General features: G+C 39.5%; 1 protein-coding gene across 1 annotated transcript in view; it reads right to left on the bottom strand.

Annotated features, from left to right (window-relative positions):
• LOC122817051 (bactericidal permeability-increasing protein-like) overlaps positions 1–19,529 on the bottom strand; it is a 505,866-nt gene that overhangs the window by 313,716 nt on the left and 172,621 nt on the right. The window contains exon 6 of the mRNA XM_044090193.1: positions 9,443–9,506. Within this exon, the coding sequence (XP_043946128.1) occupies positions 9,443–9,506 (64 nt within the window). The remainder of the gene's footprint in view (positions 1–9,442; positions 9,507–19,529) is intronic.

Consider the following 19,529-nt stretch of genomic DNA (forward strand, 5'->3'; position numbering starts at 1 on the left):
ACGTAAAAGTTATCCTTTTGGTTCTACCTGCTGCACTACTAATGTGCTAACATGACTTGGTTTACATGTCTTGGAAACGTTTCTGTTTCACCAGCTATACTATTTCTTGACTTATGAATGTAATTTCATTGCTTGTTACCTCATTTGTAAGTTTATTATTTGCTATCTGCCTGTGGACAGGTTATCTAACAAGGGTCAGTTCATGCATATCTAGTCAATCAGAAAATTAATATAGGAAATATAATCCAATAAAACAGCTGCAAGGTGCAGAATACCATGTTTTCACACCAAAGTAAACAAAATTTTAATTTTATATTTAAACACAAATGTTAAAACGACAGAATATAAGCTGGGGGTTACAGTCTGAAACATTGAAATCTCATATGAGCAAATATTTTTTCTGGCTGTAAATAGCAGTGAACATTCATATGAATAAACATTGTTTTTAAATGAGTTTTTGCCCTAAGCATTTTATATATATATATATATATATATATATATATATATATATATATATATATATATGTATATAGGTAGGTACTAGGCTATTAGCCCTAGGGCCTATATAAGCCTAGCTAAAAAGGTACCCGGCTTTCGCCACCCAAGAAAATTATTTTCCTGTGCCCCTGTCGAGCAGAGCCACAGAAGTGATCCCTGGGGTGAATTTCCTATTTCCCATCCAATCATCAAGATTTTTCTTGAAGAGTGCTAATGAGGAGCTCTGTTTGACATAAGTAGGTAGTCTGTTCCAGAGTATGGGAAGTCTCTGAGACAGGAATCTATCCCTCCAGCATATTCTGTTTATTGTGGTGACAAGGTTTAGGTCCCTAGAGCGTGCAGCACGGAGGGATTGGGATTTCGTTAAGTGGAGCATGTCCAACAGCTCTGGGTTTGACATAGCTTTGTATGTTAGGCAGAGATTGCCTCTGAGTAGGTGATATGCAACGGAGGAAAGCTGGAGTTTTTTGAGACGGTCTGCATAGGGCTTCTTTTTGAGGCCAGTAATCCTCTTTGTGAGGTATTTCTGTGGCCTTTCCAGTTGTTGTAGATGTCTTGTGAGGTACATACCAAAAGGGGCGTTGTACTCTATAATGGGTCTAATGAGTGATGAGTAGAGGGGAACAATGACCTCTTTTTTTCTGGATGAGAAACCTTTTGTGATGAGGTGAGCCACGTAGAAGGATTTCCTGACCACTGTGGCGATGTGATTATCAAAGGAGAGATTGCTGTTCACCTGTGTCCCAAGGTCTCTTATCACACTTTCGGCGTTAAGTAAACTACCACTTATGTGGTAGTTCATGGGTACAGAGTTTTTACCAAAGGAGATGACAATACACTTTTTTGGCATTGAGCTTCAGGCCATGGCCTTGACACCAGGCATCTGTCTCAGTGAGTCCCTTTTGTAGTATGTCCACATCGTTAGGAGTTTCGATTATGGCTCCTAGTTTGCAGTCATCTGCAAACTTTGTTAGCCGAAGACCTTCTGTGTTAGCCTGTACTTCAGACAAGTAGATACCAAACAGGAGAGGACCCAGGACTGAACCCTGTGGTACTCCACTTGTCACTGGTCTGAAGTCAGATTTGGAGTCTGCTACTTTCACAGTGTGGGTTCTGTTTGTGAGCCAGTTGGCTACCCATCTTGTGACATAGGGATTTATACCTAGTTTAGTGAGCTTATCTATAATTCCAGAGTTGGGGATGGTGTCAAAAGCCTTGGCGAGATCTAGATAAGCTGTGTGAACCACCTTACCCTCATCTATGGCTTTGGTGACTGCTTCAAAGAAGTCAATCAGGTTTAGGAGACATGATCTGCCTTTTACAAACCCGAACTGGGTAGGGTCCAGAGTTTGGAGATTACCAATGTCTTTGTTTATGAGTTCCATGATGATACGTTCCATGGCCTTGCAGACCAGGCTCGTCAGGCTACTGGGGCGGTAGTTCCCAGGGGTCCGTCGAGGCTCCCTCTTTGTGGAGTGGGATAACTGTCACAGTGCGCCATTCAGTGGGCACAAAGCCTGAGGTGAGGCTATGATTGAACATGGTACTCAGGTAGGGTGCCAGTTCATTCTGTAGTTCATGTAGAATGCAGCCTGGGATATTGTCAGGTCCCATGGATGCTGTGTTCTTGGCTTTGGAGAGTGTGTTTTTTACCTGTGGAGCCATGATTACAGGAACTTTGTATTCTTTCGGTATAGAGATGGGCCCTCTAAGGGGTGAGAGGGGGGTAAAGTTAGCACTGAACCTATCTGCCAGGATGTTGGCAATATCAGTTGGTTCTGTATATTTAGTGCCATTGTGCTGTAACTCAGAGCAGATCTGAGTGTTGCCATTGAGATTTTTGACATAGCTATAGAATGCTTTGTGGTTGTCTTTAGAGTCAGTGGCAATTTTGTTTTCGTAACTAGCTTTGGAGAATTTTATGAGGGATCTCAGCTTCTTACTGAGGTTGATCAGGAAGTTCCTCCAGTCATGGGATTTTTACTCTTTTTTGCAACAGTTTCTTTCTTCTGTTGTAGAGTTTGTTTATGGCAGAGGACCACCAGATTGGCTTCCTTTTTATGAAGGATAGCATCTTGGTTCAATTACGGATAGCACGATCCATGCACTCGTGTAAGTGCTTATAAAGTCCATTTGTGTAGGATTCAGCAGTCGTACCTCTATTGTCCATCTGCATGGGTGTCATGAATTTTGTCATTTCTGTCTTAAGAAGTGTGAAGTTGGCTTTGGAGAAGTTTTTTACGGTGGTTTCCCTAATTGAGGGTGGGGGCGGGATGTGGATGTCTAAGGTGATTAGCTTGTGGTCGGATCTGACCAATGAGAAATTGACCTCTGGTGTGGAACACTGGTTGCCCATGTTGGTAATGACCAGGTCTAGGATATTGCTGCCCCTCGTGGGGGTGTGAATAAGTTGATCCAAGGCATTGGAATTTATGAATTCCAGAAAACGTTGAGCAAAAGAGTTGGTACATGAGTAGTTTTCCCAGTTAGTGGTGGGGAAGTTGAAATCGTCCATTATTAGAGTGTTGGGTTGTACCCTAATACTTTCCAGTGTATCAAGAAATGAGGAATGGGAATCCTAGGGCATAGTTGGGGGTCTGTAGCAAGCTACAATTTGGATTGTGGTCTTGCCCAGAGTTAGTTGCACTTGGATAATCTCTGATGCATTATGCTGTGCAACTAGCCTGGAGGTGTGGATATCCTTAATGAATATGGACACGCCTCCACCTTTAGTGCTTCTTCCGGGTTAGGTGTCCGAACGGTGTGGTATGAATTATAGCCTGGTAAGGCAGGGATGCTCTCTGGAGCTTTGAACCAGGTCTCTGTCACTGCACAGATGTCGATGTTCTCCATTTTAAGGAGTGCCTCGAGTGAGGGCATTTTGAGGTTTAGATTTCTAGCATTGAGTAGCATTACCCTCAGATTTTGCTTGCTTGTACCTGTTACGGTGGTGAATTTGTCATTTGAACCTTGCCTAAAAAAGGCACTATAGGGGTAGCCAGAGGCTTTGCCAGTATCCGGAATCCCAAAGGAGACAGATGCAGGCCATCTCTGGCAAAGCATCGTGGTCTGTCGATCATGTCGTCCCAGGCAGTCAAATACTGGATCCCCTTAGAATGACAGCAGAAGCTTAGCCAATTGTTGAAGTCAATCATTTTGTCCTTGTACTGTGGTATCATTCTGGGTGATGGCAGGATGCTCCTCAGGGCTAGGGTCATACCTGCCTGGGCTGCAAGATCGGAGAGCTCCTCCATTTCTCTTTCCGTGTAGTCCAGGGAGATACGTCTCAGGTCTTACACACCAATATGGACAATGACAGTGTCATATTTGTACTTGTGGAGTGACCTGAGTGCGTGCGTTATGTGGCAGATCCTGGCACCTGACAGGCAGCTGACAGTAACTTTCTCCTTGTTTAGCCTGGTGAGTGGAACATCAGTGTGCCTGACTATAGAGTCACCTATGACTAGAGTGTTGGGTACGTTGTTATACCTTATGGGCTGTGGTTGAGTGGTATATATATATATATATATATATATACATATATATATATATATATATATATATATATATATATATATATATATATATATATATATAAATATAAATAATTAGCAGGGAAGGGAGGTTTGCCCCTCTGCAAAAGAATGATTTTTAATTTTTGTTATCATCTTAGATTCGATTTAAAAGGATCATTCTTTTGATGGTTGGCATTTTGAATGTTTGGTGTATAATGATATACTCAAGCTGAGTGGGGGAAGTTAAAAGGCAATAATGAATTCCATGTTAACCCATAATTGAAACAGAGTGTGTGTGTGTGTGTGTGTGTGTGTGTGTGTGTGTGTGTGTGTGTATATATATATATGGTTCCCATTCAGAAGCCTGAAACATCATAAGCCTGAAAATCAAAATCCTGAAACCAAAAGCCTGAAAATTCAGAATCCTGAAAACTCAAAATCCTGAAAGCCCAAAATCCTGAAAGCCCAAAATCCTGAAACTCAAAATCCTGAAAACACAAATAATGCTAATATGTCACTATAAAGACACTAATATCTACTAACTGACCCTGACCCTAACCCTAACCCTAAGGTCCGTCACTATCGCACACTCACCTGACCCGCGCCCTAACCCTAACTCACTTAAACCGCCACTAACCCCAATATTTGTCACTATTGCATACATGCCTAACCTGCGCCCTAACCCTAACTCACTTAAACCGCCCCTAACCCTAACATAAAACCAACCGCACACTTACCTGACCCCAACGCATGACCTAACACCACAGGGCTAACAATAGCAAAGCCACAATGACATCAGTATGTCTATTTTGTGTTTTCAGGATTTTGAGTTTCAGGATTTTGGGCTTTCAGGATTTTGGGCTTTCAGGATTTTGAGTTTTCAGGATTCTGAATTTTCAGGCTTTTGGTTTCAGGATTTTGATTTTCAGGCTTCTGAATGGGAACCATATATATATATATATATATATATATATATATATATATATAAAAAATATATATATATATATATATATATATATATATGTATGTGTGTGTGTGTGTGTGTGTGTATCTACAAATGTTTGTGTGAAAGCTTGTACATGCATGTTTGTCTGTGTCCTTGTGCATGCATGCATGTGTGTTTGTGTGAGTGTATATATATATATATATATATATATATATATATATACACACACACACACACACATATATATATATATATATATATATATATATATATATATATATATATATATATATATATATATATATATATATATATATATACACACATACATATGCATGCGTGTGCATGCATGTATGTTTGTGCATGCACGCTCGTGTGTGTGTGTGTGTGTGTGTGTGTGTGTGTGTGTGTGTGTGTGTGTGTGTGTGTGTGTGTGTGTGTGTGTGTGTGTCTGCAAGCGCATGCGTGTCACAGAGACTGATGTTCCATACAAGACTGGCTTACTGTTTTAATAACATTGCTTTTTGGGATAGGCTTTGACTTTCTCATGACGCTAAATATGACAAAGAGAGTATTAAAAATTAATGACTGACTGAATGAATGAACATATTGAGCAGAGTAGGCAGCTTTTACATTTTTCTATACTGTGAATCTTCAGCCAGCAATGAAAATCAGTAAAACATGACTCTGTTCTGCCAACTGTCTGCATACAAGAAATGTTGTTTTTAAACTTGTTTTACTTCAACTGACAATCCCAGAAATGTGTTCCACCTTTCCTGAGCACAGAAATAACAGAAAGAACTTGATGTCAAGACAATGAAGCAACATCCCACAAACTCCAATTTCTCTTTTCCTTGTGTTTGCACGCTGTGCTGCATTAAGTCAGTATATGTACTAATGTATATTTTTTATAAAGGAAAATCATTTGTATTGTAAGAATTGTAAGAGGCTGTCCTCTGTGGTTTTGTTAATAGAAAATTAAACCGTTATTTGCTGCAGCTCAACTTCCTATCTCAGTCAGAAATATCAAAATAAAAGCCTACTGTTCACAGCTACAAATTAGAAATGTAGTTTCCTTTCTTCTGTCTTTTTCAGTTTTTAGCCTTGAAAGATATCTAAGTGATACTCACTGTGAAATTTACATTTTTACACTAAATGCCATTTGTAAGGTTATGAGGACCAGAGATTAACGGGCCCTTTTTCTGTTGGATCCTGTGTCTATGATGTTTGTGGATACCTACATGATTGTGTGCTTCTTGGTATATATATATATATATATATATATATATATATATATATATATATATATATATATATCTGTGTATGTGTATATGTGTATATGCACCTTTTACACATATGTATTTGTGTTTGTGTGTGTATGGAAGTGCATGCAACTGCCTGCAATATGAGTATGTGTGAGTTTGTCTAGATATGGGTGTGTTTATGAATGTGTTTCTCTTATACGCATGCATGCATGCATGCATGTGTATGTGTACATGCATGTAGATCTTTGTGCATGTATTTCAGTGCAATTCTTGTGTAAACTTATTTCCCAATTCTCTATAAAGATTTTTTGGGTCATCAATAAATTGTTTGTTTTGTACTTTTCATTTATATTTATCTGTGTATCTTCTAGGTTTTTCTGCCTGTGCTGATATTTTTTGTTTAATATTTGTGATTGTGCATGATAAATCCTAATCCATTATAGCACTGTGCATTGTTTTTGTCACGTCTATCTTTCTTAGTATTTTTGTTGATCTGTTCCCTCTTCTATAGTCTTCTAACAGTGACACTTCTTGTCTTAATTACTTTATAGTTTTCTCTATCCGATACTTCCATGATGGCATTCGATTTCTCCCCTTCCTTTCCCTCACTACCCTGTGTTCTTGTGGTAGGACTTTATCTGTTATCAATTTGGCTGCACAGTAATATATCCTGTTTACTTCTGTTACATCACATGAATCTCTATGGACAGTCCTAATTACTGTGTTCATTTGTTTTATCAAACTTCTAAGTTTTTGTGTTTTATTAACCTTCTGCAATCTATTTCTTTCACTGATCTTAATATGTCTATGCATCTCTATTAAAGCAAGCAACTCTTCTCTTAGATAATTTTCTTCTAAAGTGATGGCACATTCATTTGTTCTCCATTTCCTGTGGGCATTCTGTAGAAAGTTCCAGAGCTTGTTATTGTGCCACGTTCTCTTCAGTTTCATCTTGTGTCATCTGTTGCTCTTTCATACGGGAATTCACTGGCCTGTCACTCCCCAACATTGATTGTGTCAGAGTTGCCACAGTTTCCTGTTCTTTCCCTTGCTATATAGCTCCAACTGAACCTTTGTGCTGGTTTCCTATGGGAGGCTCCAAAGTATCTTTGTATGTCAGCTGATTAGATGCTTCCTGCTCCACTGGATTCTCCTGAATTTGGGTGCCCATTGCTGTATCCTGTTGTGTTGTTATCTGAGGTAAAGTTTCTACAATTAATCCTTCATTTTGCAGGTAATCCATAACCTCAGTTTCTGTTTCTTTACTTCTCCATTACTCATCCTCTTTTCTACTTTTCCTCTTTGTTTTCTTATTTTTCTGTATTGTAAAATGTTCCATATCCGGATGACTTTGCCTGTATTTCTCGGTGCTGCTCTTTTTGTAGTGATTAGCTTTACTTTCTCCTTTGCATAAATATTGCACCATATTAAATCTCTTTTTCTTTCCCATGTCCATATTTCTTCTTCATATGTCTCCTGCTCCCCCTGCTTCTCCTTACTTTGTGGACTAGTTATTTCATCCGTCTGTGATATGACTTGTGTGTTAGACTTTCTACACTGAATCCTTCACTTCCCAATACTCCTTAACTTCAGCTTCTACTTTTTTAGCTTCCACTCGACTAATCTTCTGCTCTACATTCCCTTTTGGTGATCTTATTTTTTTATTGCGAAATTTTTCATTTCTGGATGCCTTTGCCTATATTTCTCTTCAAATATCTTTGGGGCTGCCTTTTTTGTGTTGATTAATTTGGCTTTCCCATTTGCATAAATATTGCACCATATCAGATCTCTATCTTTCCCATGTCCATATTTCTTTTTTATACCGTTCAAATGTCTCTAAATTTTGTTCTGTAAATCTGACAGTTCGTCAGTCGCTTCTTTTTCCAAACTTTACAAGATTTCTTGGTCTATATAGTGTTATTCATGGATCTGTTGTATTAATGAACACAAATTTGTATTTGAAGCTTCTGACAGTTTTTCTTGTGGAAGTATTTTTCTTTCCTCTAATTTCTCTCTTAATCTTTTAGTATATCTTTTGTCTGGAAATTCTGGGCTTTTTGCATAATAGTAACACTACATAATTTCTTTCTTAACTTCAGTGGTCCACTTTATCATCTGTATGGCTCTTGTTTGTCCTATCAGTTTATTTTTGTGGACTGCTATGTCCTTCTACAACGGGGGGGGGGGGGGCATCCTCCCCCTGGGCCTGGCCTAGCCCTGTTGTATGAATATTTCCATGTCTTGAGGATTCTACACTGCCATTTTTTCCAGTCCTGGTACCAGTGCATCTACAAGGATTGGGCACTTTTTTATCCTGGGACTTGTGCACTCAGCTATCTTCTTTAATTTTTAACCTACTTCTGTCCATGATGTATGCTATATAAAATAACATCCATATATCAGTGTCATCTTAGTGAGATTTTCTGAAAAACAAGGTCCACCTCATGAAGATACTCACCAAGACTTGAGGATGAATTCAATTACAGCAATATTTCTCACTTTCTGCTGATTTTATCATCTCTCCATTCTGTAACTATTGCACACTTACGTTAGGGAACTATACCCGATAAAGGCCAACTATGACGATTTGACATTTCGAATTTCGCTCTTCAGGCCGTACAGTGTTTTCGCGGTTCACTCTATATGTGTCGACATTTCCGTATTCGCGTAAGTGAGTTTTCACGATTATAATATAGACCCGTTATTTGTACAAATGTTAATGCGTATTGCTTGAGGCTCTCCAGTGCTTTTGATACAATAGTAGTATTTCTCTAGGGATGCAATGACAGCCATATTTGGGAAAGATGGTTTGCTGCACTTATTACAGAACACGAGTCCATTGTAAAAAATTAAAATAAAGCTGACCTTTGCTGGTTGGAAAAAAATGCATTGGTTATTGTTAGAGTATCCTCTTACATTCTGGCACAATACCCACATTTGTGAGTGTGTTTCAGTAAGAACATACATTAAATAGATGGTTAGTATGTAACCACTGATAAGAACAGAAACACTGCTTATGAAACCCATTGTCCTACTGTAGGATAACTGTAACTCTGTGGATTGCTATGCTACAGTGTCTATGGCTTCAGTTACTTCGGGATACAGATCTTCCTTTGTGACTGAGTTTCATCATGAAATAAACATCTGAACCTGTCATCATACATTTAATAATGAAGAGAACATATACATTTGTTTACACGATGATATAAGTGACTTACCTGGCAAGGTCTGCAGGATGGGTTGTAGTTTTGTATTAATGGTATTGACAACCACAGGGCATATCTGCGGAACAATGAAATGTTAGTCAAACTAACAATCCTGAAACAATTTGTAGTAAGGTTAGTAATCAAAAAGAAAAGCTTGTCTAACACTTTAGCCATGAATGAGTGGACAGTAATCCTGTTTGCCTTTCAGGCTCACACATTGTGACTGGGGTGTCATTATAATCTAGTGGGAAGATAAATAATTTCAAGGATCCCTAGAATATTTTTATCTATGACATTGCTGCAAAGAAATACTCTATCTACCCTCCTGACATCCCTCCTACCTTCCTGTCTTGATCCTACCTCCTGAGAGGCCTCTGTCTGTTCTTCCCGTAAAGTTGGTAGCATATAACATTAGTTTATCCAAGGCTTTCCTGCTTTGATTTTAATAAGTTCCATATGCTTCAGCATGCATGTACATATTGGCCCCAATTCCAACAGACTTGCTATCGGTGTAAGTAATTACTTAGACTGAGGGCAGGCTCAGAACAGGTGTTTTGGAATTTGATCCCCATAGTAAGCATGTTTATAGATAGTTCTTACATTAAAGTAAATATTTTATACTGAGAGCAAATCATTTGGAATTAGGGCAGAGTTACACTGACAGCAACTCTTTTGGAATCTGGGCCAATATTTGTAACTGTTATCTAATAGTTTGATATACATCCTACACTCCGTTGTCTGTTAGTCTGCTATGTATGCTATACTTCTACTGCAAATTCACTGTGCATATTTTGCATGTATGCATTTTATCTCTGCTTACTTAGTAAAAACAAATTTGCTGCAGATGCATTTGCTGTTATTTGTATGCGCCAGTATCATGAACTTGCATTTGCTTTTGCTTATATTATTAATGATCTACCAATTTAGCAAACCCAAATCTAGTCCATATTAAAGTGGAATTACTCAGTGTTAGAAGCATAAACAAAAAGATAGTTACTGTAGAAACTTTCTTTAACCTTGAAAATATTGAGATTTACATTATAACATAAAAGTTGTTTCAACGCGGTGACAGCACTCCCTCTATGCAGGGCTTCACTGCATACCACTCCTGTAGACCTTCTACGGTAGGTATCAGGTGGGGTGGGGAGCAGTTTTTAATCAGCCTTCTCTGCATACTGTTCCTTTATGCCTTCTACATTAGAAATCAGGCTTCAGTGGATACCATTTCTTTAGACTTTTTGTGGTAGATATTAGGTGGGGGGGGGGTGCCAGTTTTTAACCATAATTCCATCAACTAATGCTTAATCCAGCAGGACAATGATCTAGAATTTTTACATATCTTGGTCAGTAAAGAACTGTCTACCTTTCATACAATGGACAATTTTCTATTATGCCCATGACCTACAACATATACCTCAACATAATAGAATGCCAGTCCAGCAAACCAAGCACAATTTTCCTGGATGGTCCTGCCATACATTATACCACAAATAAATATGCACAACTATTTATTTATTTATTTATTTGCAGTTGGTTTACCAGGATAGTCCATTGGGTTAAGAAGAACCCGTTTTCAATGGAGTCCTGGGGAGAAAAGCTCCAAAAACAAGCAAAGAAAATCACAATCAAAGTTCTGGTTACAGTAAGTATAGAAATACTAGTAAAAACATAGTAAAAACATTGCATTCAAAAGTTACTATTTCAGAAGCAGGAATTACAATTCATGTATGACTGCACTAAGTACAGATATTCAAGTAAAAGTATTGCATTTAAGATACAATTTCTGAGATAAAGTAAGCTTGTAAATTTTTGAGTAGTTATTTACAAGTGGAATGGTTCCTACTAAACCAATATATTAAAATAGGAGATTAAGGTGCCAGAGATGTCAGAGGTGAAGAGAGGTGAGAAGATTATGTGGGGTGGGAGCAGAAGCATTCTCACTGGGATATGAGGTCTGAGTGAAGCGATTTTTTTAAAACAAGAGAAGTTTGCGGAGGTACGGATGGATGGTGGTAGTGAGTTCCATTTATGTGCAAGGGCAAAAGATGAGATTTTTCCCTGGGGGACAGGTAGGTTTGTACAGTTCTATTAGGTTTTGATTGTTAGATCTTAAGAGTCTTTCAGGGAGGTGCATTTTAAAGGTGGATGATAGAGAGGGACAGAGGGATGGGGTGAAAATGAGTCTATGTGCATTAATAAGTTGAATATAGGTGATATAATTGGGCAGCTCTAACCAGTTTAATTTGTGAAGGGCTACACAGTAATGGGTAGAAGACTTGTGGCTTGTGGCAAATTTAGCAATTTTATTATAGCAAGAGGAGAGTTTTGTCTTAAGAGAGGATTGCAGGTTTGTTAGGAGTGCAGCACCATAAAGAAGAGAAGAGAAGGGATGAGAAATGTGGTAGAGAGAATAAACTTAGTAGAAGGAGGCAGCGATTATGGCGATAGAGCATGCCAAGTTTTTGGTGTTTTTTTTTTATATTGACTTGAAGGTGGGAGCTAAATTTAAGCTGGTCATCAATGTGGACGCCAAGTAGTTTGGTCTCAGATACTTATTCAAGCGTAGTATTGTTCTGGGTGTTGATGGAGAATAAGTTTTTATCTATGGTGGTTGATTTAGAAGGGGTAAATAGCATAAGCTTAGTTTCTGAGGCATTGAGTGCTAGGTGATTATCTAACATCCATTGCTCAGTGGTTGAGAAAGCGTCTTGTGTCAGCCTTATGAGTGTGGGGATGCAGGTGGAAGAACAGATTATAGATGACTCATCAGCATATTGGATACGTTTTGCATTAGGGAGTGAGCAGTGTAAATCATTTATGAATATATTGAAGAGCAGGGGACTCAGAATGGAGCCCTGAGGGACACCAGTGGGGGTGTTGAGGAAGGAGGAGGTAGCTTTTTTCCATTTGACTGCTTGCTGTCTATTTGAGAGATAGCTGTTGTACCAGTTGAGAGAGGAAGGGGATAGGTTTAGATTAGAGAGTTTAGCTAGGAGAAGGTTGTGAGATATGGTATCAAAGGCCTTAGATAGATCAAGTAGGAGGGTAGATAATGTACAGCCGGAGTTGCGGGCTTTATTAACAATTTCCAGGAAGGAAAGAAAGGCAGTGGTTGTACTGTGGCTGGGTCTAAAACCTTGTTGTGTGGGAGTTAGTAAATGATTGTCTGTGAGATGGGGAAGAAGTTGTAGATGGATGCATTTTTCAAGAAGTTTAGAGATTGGTGATAGGATGGCGATCGGGCAGAAGTTAGTGATATTATTATTGTTGCCACCCTTATGCAGGGGAATGATGAAGGCCATTTTCCATAGTTAGGGTACATATTCTTCTTGGATTGAGTGGTTGGTTAGTATACTGATGGGAAAGGCAATAGCATCAGCAGCTATGGATAGAAAGTATGAGGGAATGTTATCAGGGGCATTGCAGCAGGGTTTTAGTTTTTGGAGAAGTTTTTTTATGATAGGTGTGGGTATGGGCTTGATAGAGAAAGGAGGTGGTTGAGAGGTGAAGGTGCATGAGAGTGAGGGTGAGGGTGAAGCCTTAGGAGGGAATGAAGAAGTAGGGGGTGTAGTGTTGTTACAGAAGGTTGAGGTTAGTTTGGCAATTGAGTCAATGAAAAAAGAGTTAAATTGGGAGGCCAGATCTGTGTCTAGTGCATTGGGGTCTGGACAAGGGTTTTCTTTTTTGCCAGGATTGAGGAGAGTGGAAATACTGTTCCAGAATTTTTGTGGGTTTGTTTTATGACTGTTTTGTAGTGAGGAAAAATAAGTTTTTCGGTCGGCTATAATAAGCTTTTTAGCCTTGTTACATAGTGTTTTCTATTCATTAAGAGAGACTTCGTTTTTCTGGTGGTAAACCCAGGCTTTGTCTCTAAGGCGCATAACAGATAGTGTGTTTTTGGTTAGTCAAGGGGCGGTATTGCTTTTTATTCTTTTAGATTTTAGGGGGGCATAGCTGTCCAAGAGGTTTAAGAAAGTTGTGTTGAAGTAGGTAATAGCATTTTCTAGGGTTAAAGTTTTTAGAGGGCTCCAGTTTATAGATTTTTAGAGAGTTAGAAAAGGTGTTGGGATTGAAGTTTTTTAGTTTTAAATTTCATCTGCACTAACTCTCATGTCCAGTAGGTGCTTACTCCAACTAGGGGCACAAACCCTGTAGACCTAAATATGGCATCACTCTGCATCACATCCACAGTTATACCCTCATTGGTCAAATCTAACCACTGTGCAGTTATATGCACTATAATATCTCAACCTAATGTGCCAACAAAGGATTATGTCTTCAGGGACTTTTACAGGACAAACTTCTTACCACCAGCTACTGACTTCATAAAATTTAAAAGCTTACTACCTGGTGAAGAATCTACAGCTAAAACAGCCATGAATGTGAGTTTTATTCTCAGCTAAAGTCCTGCACTGAACCCATTATACCTATACACCACAAATACTGTACGAAATTTAGAAACAAAACACCGTTGGTGTAACATAAACAAGCTCTACAACAAGAGTAGAAAACTCATATCCTTAGAATTAATTAAAATCCCCCCTCCCCCAAAAGCAACTATTGTACTCTTCTCAGGCTCTTAAAGCTTTCATAAAAAGTAAATAATGTATATCATTTCTTTTATTCCTGATGTTTAAATGAAACAGAAATTCCAAAACATTCTAAATATTCACTCTCAAGATGTTTGAGAGGTAATGATCCAGCTATGATATTTGGCATTAACATCACATTTAAATGCATCCTGTATTACTGCGGCAAGGACAGATAAAAATTTTATGAATTTGCAATTTCTTTCATGGACTTTGAGAAATCAGTTAATTTGGTAAATAAAAAAGACAAAATTCATAGTACAAAAGAACAATTGCAACTCATTTTCTAACTTAAATGTGCATGGTCTGATAAAGATGAGAAAACACTCTGGGAAGATGAAAGAACTTTAAACTGAACTTTTGAATGACATATAAACTAGTGTAATGAAGACCACCAGCCCTTAAAATAATAAAGTTTTGTTGAACAGAAGGGAAAAAATGCTAATTGTTGCAGAATCTTCTTGCATATACAAGTAAAACAATGTAAACTATATAAAGGGCCTTTTCTGATAGTCTCCTGAGGAAGAAGAAGTCACAGCCAGCTACAGGACCCCCTCCATGAATCAGGACACCCACTCTACCTATTTGGATCTACTTGAGTCTATCAAGATATATCTGAACACCATGGTATTGCCTGTTAGAAATTGCAGGCGGGAGTAGTCTCATTCATTGATATCCTGTCACTGCCTATTTAAGTGGTACATGTTGGAATATTTTCTGCTTAAAACCTGAGCTTTGGCCGGCTAAGATCTAGCTGTATTCAACTGGACGTATAAGAGAATTTAAGTACCTTTTATCTGCACTTTTTTCAAATAATACAGCATTTTAATTGATTTATTTGTGTTGCATTGAATATTAACTGAACTGGAAGTTTTGACTCTCTTTTTTCAGTTAGTGCTTGCTAGAATTTATTGCCTGTTAGTAATTGCAGGCGGGGGTAGTCTCATTCATTGATATCCTGTCACTGCCTATTTAAGTGGTACATTTTGAAATATTTTCTGCTTAAAACCTCAGCTTTGGCCAGCTAAGATCTAGCTGTATTCAACTGGGCGTATAAGAGAATTTAAGTACCTTTTATCTGCCTTTTTTTCAAATAATACAGCATTTTAATTGATTTATTTGTGTTGCATTGAATATTAACTGAACTGGAAGTTTTGACTCTGTTTTTTCAGTTAGTGCTTGCTAGAATTTTATTGCCTGTTAGTAATTGCAGGCGGGGATAGTCTCATTCATTGATATCCTGCCACTGCCTATTTAAGTGGTACATTTTGAAATATTTTCTGCTTAAAACCTCAGCTTTGGCCAGTTAAGATCTAGCTGTATTCAACTGGGCATATAAGAGAATTTAAGTACCTTTTATCTGCCCTTTTTTCAAATAATACAGCATTTTAATTGATTTATTTGTGTTGCATTGAATATTAACTGAACTTGAAGTTTTGACTCTGTTTTTTCAGTTAGTGCTTGCTAGAATTTTATTGCCTGTTAGTAATTGCAGGCGGGGATAGTCTCATTCATTGATATCCTCTCACTGCCTATTTAAGTCGTACATTTTGAAATATTTTCTGCTTAAAACCTCAGCTTTGGCCAGCTAAGATCTAGCTGCATTCAACTGGACGTATAAGAGAATTTAAGTACCTTTTATCTGCCCTTTTTTCAAATAATACAGCATTTTAATTGATTTATTTGTGTTGCATTGAATATTAACTGAACTGGAAGTTTTGACTCTGTTTTTTCAGTTAGTTCCCCACCCACCCTCCCTGTTCTGTTTTGGTGTTAATCTTGGTGGCTTTGAAACTGCCTGCCCCTCTTGTAAATTTGCGTTTGGATACTCCTTCTGAGCCCATCTCATTTGCTCACTCAACTGAGTGCAGTGAGATCATATTCTGATTTCAGGCACTCCTACTGTGCACAAACAGAGCATCTGGGAAAGAAAAACAAATTTTAAGCTTGTTTCCTGCCTTTCCTGTAAGTGGTCTAGACTGTTTGTAGGCTTCTGAGCCCCCAAGCCTTTCTGTGCTGGAGGGAAGCCTTCTAGCTTAATTTTGTTTCTTAGAACTAGCCAGTTTTCTAGTTTCAGCACTCAAATCTGTTTCTTTGAACTCAACACTTGTTCAGAACTCATTGTAAGCACTAAATAAGCTGAAAATTACTATAGCACTCAACTTTCTTCACTTGTCTAGGGGAAAGCTGTTTTTAGTACTTAATAAATAAGCACCTATCCAGGCATGTCTAAGGGTCAGCTCCAAGTGATTTCTCCTGTCTACCTGATGAATCTGAGCATCTTGGGGCAATGTAGCAATTGCCTCATGTACACAGACAACCCTCTCCTCCTACCACCCAACACTACAACCTGTGAGAGATGCACTTATATAGCCAAACTGGAAACAAAGCTCTCTTCACCTAAGACTGGACTAGACAGTCAAGAGGAGAAGGTAAACACTTGCACCACACCACACTCATCACATAGTCCCTCAAAACCTACACCACCAAAACACACACATAGAAACACAAAACACACACCTACATTCACGGAGACTCTCAATAAAAACCTGCCCAAGCATCAGAGACCTCCAAAGCAGAAACGCAAGCAAACTCCACCCCCCAACACAACTCAAATGACACATAGCCCACAAACTCAGTGTACCACTCAACCACAGCCCATAAGGCATAACAACGTGCCCAACACTCTAGTCATAGGTGACTCTATAGTCAGGCACACTGATGTTCCACTCACCAGGCTAAACAAGGAGAAAGTTAGTGTCAGCTGCCTGTCAGGTGCCAGGATCCACCACATAATGCATGCACTCAGGCTACTCCACAACAAGTACAAATATGGCACTGTCATTGTCCATGTTGGTGTGAATGACCTAAGATGGACCTCCCTGGACTACATGAAAAGAGACATGGAGGAGCTCTCTGATCTTGTAGCCCAGGCAGGTATGACCCTAGCCCTGAGTAGCATCCTGCCATCACCCAGAATGATTCCACAGTACTAGGACAAAATGATTGACTTCAACAACTGGCTAAGATTCTGGTGTCATTCTAAGGGGATCCAGTATTTGTCTGCCTGGGATGACATGATCGACAGACCACATTGCTTTGCCAGAAATGGCCTGCATCTGTCACCCTTGGGATTTTGGATACTGGTTAAGGTTCTTGCCACCCCTATAGTGACTTTTTTAGGCAAAGTTCAAATGACAAATTCACCATCGTAACAGGTACAAGCAAGCAAAATCTGAGGGTAATGCTACTCAATGCTAGAAGTCTAAACCTCAAAATGCACTCACTCGAGGTACTCCTTAAAATGGAGAACATTGACATCTGTGCAGTGACAGAGACCTGGTTCAAAGCTCCAGAGAGCACCCCTGCATTACCAGGCTATAATTCATACCAATCCTTTTGGCCGCCTAACCCGGAATTAAGCACTAAAGGTGGGGGCATGTCCATATTCATTAAGGATATCCACACCTCCAGGCTAGTTGCACAGCATAATGCATCCGAGATTATCCAAGTGCAATTAACTCTGGGCAAGACCGCAATCCAAATTGCAGCTTGCTACAGACCCCCTACCATGCCCCAGGATTCCCACTCCTCATTTCTTCATACACTGGAAAGTATTAGGGTACAACCCAACACCCTAATAATGGGCGATTTCAACTACCCCACCATTAACTGGGAAAACTACTCATGTACAATCTCTTTTGCTCAATGTTTTCTGGAATTCATAAATTCCAATGCCTTGGATCAAATTATCCACACCCCCACCAGGGGCAGAAATATCCTAGACCTGGTCATTACCAACATGGGCAACCAGTGTTCCACACCAGAGGTCAATTCCTAATTGGTCAGATCCGACCACAAGCTAATCACCCTAGACATCCACATCCCACCCTCACTCCCAATTAGGGAAACCACAGTAAAAAACTTCTCCAAAGCCAACTTCACACTTCTTAAGAAAGAAGTGGCAAACTTCATGACACCCATGCAGACGGACAATAGAGGTACGACTGCTGAATCCTACACAAATGCACTTTATAAGCAGTTACACGAGTGCATGGATCATGCTATCCCTAACAGAACCAAGATGCTATCCTCCAAAAAAAAGGAAGCCAATCTGGTGGCCCTCTGCCATAAACAAACTCTACAACAGAAGAAAGAAACTGTTGCAAAAAAGAGTAAAATCCCATGACTGGAAGAACTCCCTGGTCAACCTCAGTAAGAAGCTGAGATCCCTCATAAAATCCTCCAAAGCTAGGTACGAAAACAAAATTGCCACTGACTCTAAAGACAACCACAAAGCATTCTATAGCTATATCAAGAATCTCAATGGCAACACTCAGATCTGCTCTGAGTTACAGCACAATGGCACTAAATATACAGAACCAACTGATATTGCCAACATCCTGGCAGATAGGTTCAGTGCTAACTTTACCCCCCTCTCACCCCCTAGAGGGCCAATCTCTATACCAGAAGAATGCAAAGATCCTGTAATCATGGCTGCACAGGTAAAAACCTCACTCTCCAAAGCCAAGAACACAGCATCCATGGGACCTGACAATATCTGAGGCTGCGTTCTACATGAACTACAGAATGAACTGGCACCCTACCTGAGTACCATGTTCAATCATAGCCTCACCTCAGGCTTTGTGCCCACTGAATGGTGCACCGTGATGGTTATCCCACTCCACAAAGAGGGAACTATGAAGGACCCTGGGAACTACTGCCCCATTAGCCTGACGAGCCTGGTCTGCAAGGCCATGGAACGTATCATCATGGAACTCATACACAAAGACATTGGTAATCTCCAAACTCTGGGCCTAACTCAGTTCAGATTTGTAAAAGGCAGATCATGTCTCCTAAACCTGATTGACTTCTTTAAAGCAGTCACCAAAGCCATAGATGAGGGTAATGTGGTTCACACAGCTTATCTAGATCTTGCCAAGGCTTTCGACACCATCCCCCACTCTGGAATTATAGATAAGCTCACTAAACTAGGTATAAATCCCTATGTCACAAGATGGGTTGCTAACTGGCTCACAGACAGAACCCACACTGTGAAAGTTGCGGACTCCAAATCCGACTTCAGACCAGTGACAAGTGGAGTACCACAGGGCTCAGTCCTGGGTCCTCTCCTGTTTGATATCTACTTCTCTGAAGTACAGGCTAACACAGAAGATCTTTGGCTAACAAAGTTTGCAGATGACTGCAAACTAGGAGCCATAATTGAAACTCCTAACAATGTGGACATACTACAAAAGGGCCTCACTGAGACAGATACCTGGTGTCAAAGCCATGGCCTGAAGCCCAATGGCAAAAAGTGTATTGTCATCCCCTTCGGTAAAAAATCTGTACCCATGAACTACCACATAGCTGGTAGTCTACTTAATGCTGAAAATGTGATAAGAGACCTTGGGACACAGGTGGACAGTAGTCTCGCCTTTGATAATCACATCACCACAGTGGTCAGGAAATCCTTCTATGTGGCTCACCTCATCACAAAAGGTTTCAAT

The sequence above is a fragment of the Protopterus annectens genome, chromosome 12.part0 (genome assembly GCF_019279795.1).
Source record: "Protopterus annectens isolate FY-2018-M chromosome 12.part0, PAN1.0, whole genome shotgun sequence".
Classification (NCBI taxonomy): Eukaryota; Metazoa; Chordata; order Ceratodontiformes; family Protopteridae; genus Protopterus; species Protopterus annectens.